Source organism: Cystoisospora suis (genome assembly GCF_002600585.1).
Source record: "Cystoisospora suis strain Wien I chromosome Unknown contig_4896, whole genome shotgun sequence".
NCBI classification, from domain to species: domain Eukaryota; phylum Apicomplexa; class Conoidasida; order Eucoccidiorida; family Sarcocystidae; genus Cystoisospora; species Cystoisospora suis.
The window spans coordinates 1-6,461 of NW_027157688.1; the positions used below are offsets into that span (position 1 = coordinate 1).

A 6,461-nucleotide genomic window follows, 5' to 3' on the forward strand; every position below is an offset into this window, starting at 1 on the left:
GTGTCTATAGAAGAAGGGGGAGAAGAAGCAGAAGACTTCAGTGAATTAGGAGGATGACGAAGATCAGAAAACCGAGGTCGTACAGCAGAATCCTGCGACTGGATGAACAACAGAACTCTCTCCAAAGGATAGGCTACGAAAGAAATAAAGAAAGAAAGAAAGGACAGAGTCCACGTGATGATACGAGGGCTACCGATACCAGGCCATTGCTACAGTTTCTCACTAAACCTTGTGTAGCAATGAGTAGGAAGACGTGGGGATCGTGACGAAGCTTTTCTGAAGCCAACAAGATGCATTCGCACAAAGATCTCTCAGCCCTCTATCATATACACACAGAGAAAGACAAAGAGATACCTATATACATATATATAGATAGATATATAGATATAGATATATGCATGTACATGTCTTCAGATGAGTAGTTATATCTTCCTATACATACATACATACGGACAGACATATACACGTGCCTGTCGATCAGAATGGATAGACAGGTAGGTGGATAGATCAAACATAGGTTAAAGATAGATAGATAGACCAAAGATGGATAGATAGACATGCGTGTGTCTATATATATATGTATGTATAATAGCATGTATCTCCAGTGGACTCGCGATACCCGAATACTAATAGAGAAGAGAGAGGAATCGAACCCATGTGATCGGCATTTGAACTGAAGACGCAAGAGAAGTTTCTCAAACGTGTCTAGATAGATAGATAGATAGACAGATACATGTCTATAATACCCCTGTCTCGTCTATCTCTACTTCACGACTACATATATGGATATATATATATATATATATATACATACGGTGGACAGACATGCACATATACATTTCTGTATACACATATATGTATACATTTAGGTAAAAAGCATCCATGAATCATCACCCGAAGGTGTGTAGATACACCGTAGAGAAGATCATACGTGGAAGAGGTAGATTTTCTTCTCCGTGAAGTAAAGAATCTTCTTCTTCTTCCTCTTCTTCATCTTTACAACTCTCCTCTTGACTCTGTGCATCCTTCTGATCCTCCTCTTCTTTTCCCCCTTCCTTTAATAGAGGAGACGGTCTCCCAGGAGGAGACGGAGCAGTCGTAGTAGTAGTAGAAGCAGAAGCAGCATCTCGACGTTTTCTCTCTTTTCTTCTTTTTGTCTTTTTCATATCTTCTTTCTGTTTCCGATCGACCAGACTTCGCGAGAAGTCGATCACGAATCCTTCGAAAAGCTGACGACTATCTGTGAAGTGTAGCGTCCCTTCTAACTGATATAACTTCTCGAGACCATCCAGCTGTATAGACACCCAAACATCGAGACACACCTAGGACCACACACAAAGACGTAGACCGGAAAAACGAAAAAGACATATCGATACAGAGGGAGAATCGATGGATGGATGGATGGATGAAGATCTCGAGGCTATATCTACATAGAAACGTGCCTCTGTGTGAATGCGCATAGGCGTGACAGGGCGCCTATCTACATGGGGGTATGTGCAGGGACATGCAAATGTAGATACACATACCCCCATGGGGATGATACAGAGGAGAAAAGCGCAATAGAACAAAAGACGTTCGTGGAAAGAAGAAATCGTGACTGAGAGTAAGTAGACGCATGTGCTCCAGCTCCGATCTCTACGCGTCTTTATGGAAAGCACTGAAATAGGCCTCTCTCTCTCTCTCCTTGTTTCTTATCTCTTCTTTCTTTCTCTACACCTCTATATGGATGGAGATAGGTATGTACGTCGAAGTGCATATTGTCGTAGGAAAAGAAGGGGAAGGCGAGAGAGCATGAAAGGAATAAGAAGCAGAGAAACACTCGCTTTTTCTTCTTCTTCTCATCTCTCATCTTTCACTCTCTATCTCTATTTCTGTAGGTGTATGTGTGGGGGAGCCAAGACTATCTACCAGGCATCCCCACGTCATGCAAGTAAAACGCCACACTTGGAACACAAGGAGGAAGGAGAAGAAGATGAAAGAAAGAAAGACAGAAAGAAAAGAAGAGAAAGGAGAAGAAGAGAGTGTATGTATGTCTTTGTGTATGTTTAGGTGTGCGCTACCATGTGTCTTGTCTTTTTTCCTTCATTCGACAAAATCGCAAGCTCTGCATCTCTCAGCAAATCCCCGTCTCGCAGCCCAACGCACTGATCTGCCATCACACACATGTCGAGACAGAAAGGAGTTAGAGACACATACGTATATACGGGTGAGGAAAAGGCCTTCTCTATCTTCCTTTCTCAGCTATTCGATGAACGAGCAAAACTCTATCTATCTTTAATCTATCTATCTTTAATCTATCTATCTTTAATCTATCTTTAATCTATCTTTAATCTATCTATCTATCTATCTTTAATCTATCTATACACCTACCCTAGAAGGTGCATAGCTATTCACGTATATTTATGATATATATATCTATATGATACGTATATATGTATCATATAGATATGTATGGGTATATGTGTGTGATATAAGAGTTCGGAGTGAGTGTAGAGAAGATTACGAGAGGCGAAAGTAAGAAAGAAAGAGTGAGAAAGAAGAAAAAGAGACCGAGAAATAGAGAGAGACAGAGAGAGGTAGATAGATAGTGTGTTGTCTCGCGCTGCGACTTTTCTTTAGGACGGGGTGCCTCCCTCGCCATCACCGGCCTCTGCATGCACTCGAAACGAAGAATGAAGAAGAAGAGTCGAGCCCTCTCTACATGACTAGATACAGATACACATATATACAGATACACGTAAAGATCTGTAGAGACATATACCTATATATACACGCCCCTGTATCCTCTGTGGAGACAGGTGTGTCTGCATACGTACAAGCGCAAATACATACAGACACGGAACATACATGCTGACGCAGCTACATATACATATACAGATATAGATATATATATATCTACACATATACATGTCTGTATATATATATATATATGTGAGTATATATGGCTATACTTACTGGCAATGCATACAAGCCAGGCGTCTCTCTCACTATGAGATTTCGCCTGAACGCAAAGCAAAGAAAAAAGGAAAGAAAAAGAAAGCGAGAGAGAGAGAAAATGGAAGAAGACAACTAAAAAGAAAGATAGATAGAGAGATAGATTAAAGCTAGAGAGGTAAATAGAGTTTAGATAGATAGATAGATAGGTGTTGGTCCTCCTCGGAGAAACGCAGACATTTAGTATCGACAGAAAGAAAAGGAAGCTAAAGACCAGTCTTATATGAAAGAGTGGAGAAAGTAGAAAGAATGAATGAAATAAAAGAAAAACGGAAAGAAGAAGAAAAGTGAAGAGAGAGAGAGAGAGAGAAGCAAGGGAAATGTTGAAATGTAGAAATGTAGTACTTTCCAGTAGAAAGATCGGGCGTGCGTTTGAAGAAGAAAGACGTCTGCCTCATGTGGTAAGGGAAGAAGCTACAAGCAAAAAGAAGAAAGAAAGAAAGAAAGAAAGAGAAAGAAAGAAAGAAAGAGATAATTATGTTGTAGAATAGGAGATACACTCGTAGAAGTTAATTTACTCTCCATGTGTGTCTCTATGAAGAAGAATGAAGAGCCGAGACTGACATGTTCTCTCATCTTAGAAAATGAAGAGAAAGAAAAGGTCAAGAAGCATGTCGAGAGAAAGAAAAAAGAAAGAAAGAAGCTAAAGACGGAAAGAGGAATTTCCATCCTTGAGAGAGATCGACCGAGGATTAGGATATGTCTCGACATTTCCAGGACTCCCTCCTTACTCTCCCTCTCTTTCTCTTCATACACCGAAATCCTCATACAAATAAATATATATATATATAGCTATATATGTGTGTATGTATGGAGAATATATATATGAAAGAAAGAGATGTAGGAGAGAAGAGTAGAGGTGTCTATACATGTGTATAGATTGAGAATTTATGGGCAACTTTAGGTTGACTGCCCTCTCCCCTCTCTCTCGCTCTCTCTCTCTCTCTGTCCCTTCGAGTAAGACAAGAAGACGAAGCGAAGGTGAAAGCGCTCTCTTCTTTCTTCTTTTTCTCCTTCATCTTCTGCTTCTTCTTACTTGGACGCAGTCTCTAAGAGAAATACAAGACCAACGCCTTCTTCTTCGCCTCAGCGCATTCTGCAAGAGGGAAGGAAAAAGAGAACAAGAAGAAGAGGAAAAAGGGATCTAATACACACACTAGGAGACATAGATATACGTACATACACATATGTGCATAGACACATACATATTCAAACATAGGCGTAGATAGAAATCTATATAGAGAGAGATACGGAGCATCTCTACATGCATAGCTCCATATCATACATACGGATTGCTATCTATTCTGTACATGTTGTGTCTAAGCGACTGTACACTCGAGAGATCGAGAAGAGAGAAGACCAACGAGCGAAAGAAGAAGAAGAAGAATCCAAGAGGAAAGCAAGCATTCTTCTTCTCTTTCTGTCTAATGGGGACATGCGAATGAAAGAGAGAGAGAGTGAGAAGAAAGAGAGAGAGAAGGAATCTTACATGTGTGGGAGTTGTCTGTTTCGGTTTGTTTTCTCCCTGATTTGCTTGAAGTAAATTTCTTTTCGAGTCTTCCAAAGAAGAAGAAGGAGAGAGAGGTGGTAGTGGTGGGGGATGAGGAGGGGGCAGATGAGAATAGAAGAAGGCAGAGGTAGAAATGAGACAACGACGGTCTCTCCATGTAAGCATATCCTATACACAACACACATATACACGTATACACATATACACATGCATATATACACATATCCATATACATATATATATATACACATACATACATACCGAGAGAGAGCGAGAGAGATAAGAAGAAACACCCGTATATATATATATATAGATATAGATATAGATATATGTATATATATATGTACATGTCTTTGTGGAGATAAGTAAGTATCGATACATATATATATAGAGAGAGAGAGTGTTTCTTCTTATCTCTCTCGCTCTCTCTCGGTATGTATGTATGTGTATATATATATGTGTATATGGATATGTGTATATATGCATGTGTATATGTGTGTTGTGTATAACCCTATACTGCTTGAGAGCTTTCAAAAAGAGAAAGAGAGCAAAAGACAAAGAAGAAGAAAAGAAAAGATCCCATTGAGCCAACCTCCTATCCCCGAGGTCCCACGACACTTGGCCAACGCGAAGAAAATGGCAGATAGACATACATACCTATCTATCTTAAATCTATCTATCTTTAATCTATCTTAAATCTATCTATCTTTAATCTATCTATCTATCTTAAATCTATCTATCTATAGATATACCTATATATCTATATAAAGAAGAAGTGTCAAAAGAGACAGAAGAAAAGATAAAGAAGAAGAAGAGGGGGAGCTTCTTCAAAAAGTGCGACACCTTCATTTTCTTCTCCTTTTTCTTCTTGATCCTATTTACCAATTTCTCTCTTAAAGTGACTAGCACAGATCGCAAGGAAAAAAGAAACAAGGACAGGCAAAAGAAGAAAAGAAAAAGAAAAAGGGTCAACATACTCGCGAGCTGTACGTACACTCGGGCATGTTGGTCTCGCTGACTCTCTTCTTGCCCCTATCTATACACATCCATCTACATACGTAGATACATATCTGTCTATATATATCTATGTATATGCAGCTCTCTCTCTCTCTGTCTTTATGTCTATGTGTATGTATTGATCTGTGTATATAGTGTATAGATATAGATGGAGGTCTAGATGGATCGACAAGAGTGCTAAGAGATGTAGGGAGTTTTCCTTCTTTTTCTTTTCTTTCTCCTTACTTTACTTCTTTTCTTAAGAATCCCCTCTCTCAAGATCTAAAAGAAAGAAAAGACACAAACGAAGGAAGAAAAAGCAGAAGAAGAAGAAGAAGAAGAAAATGGAAAAGGAGAGCGTCAATAGAAAGGACAAGCGATCACCTCTCTATATAGAGATAGATGAAAGATAGAGAGAGAGAGGAAAGATAGAGAGATAGATCAAAGATAGATATATGAGAGATGGATTAAAGATAGATAGATAGAGAGAGAGAGAGAGGGAGATGGATGGTCTAACTGTCGAGTGTGTGACGATGAGAGATAGACAGACATAGAGATACATACATATATATACATATATGTAGAGATATATATATATATATATGTGTATTTACACTGAAGTATCGATATGCGTATATGTATTAGCTGCTGTATATACACATATTTATATATCTCTATATCTATATATTTGTATGTATCTCTATGTGCTGCTTAGTGTGTGTTGATGCTTTAGGGTCAGTACTGACCTCAGGCACAAGAGGCAAAGAAAAATGAGACGAAACAAACTTCTCATCATCATCATCATCATCATTATTCTACTAGAAAGACTAGTAAGACTACTAATACTACTACTACTGATACTGATAGAACTCCTCCTGTCAATACATAAGGCACACATGCATGGCTGGTACTTCCGCTACATACGGATACATTAGAGATAGACTAGAAATAGATAGATAGA

At 38.8% G+C, this 6,461-nt stretch overlaps 1 protein-coding gene across 1 annotated transcript; it reads right to left on the reverse strand.

Moving 5' to 3' along the window:
- Window positions 1-2: 2 nt before the first annotated feature.
- CSUI_008624 (uncharacterized protein) lies at window positions 3-4,672 on the reverse strand (the record flags this gene model as incomplete). Its single annotated transcript, XM_068068751.1, has 7 exons — window positions 4,484-4,672; window positions 4,031-4,090; window positions 3,340-3,408; window positions 2,956-3,001; window positions 2,061-2,149; window positions 932-1,322; window positions 3-133 (listed from the first exon to the last, which is right to left on the reverse strand). Coding segments are annotated over exons 1-7 (972 nt in total), but the record flags the coding sequence as incomplete, so codon positions are not given.
- Window positions 4,673-6,461: the final 1,789 nt, after the last annotated feature.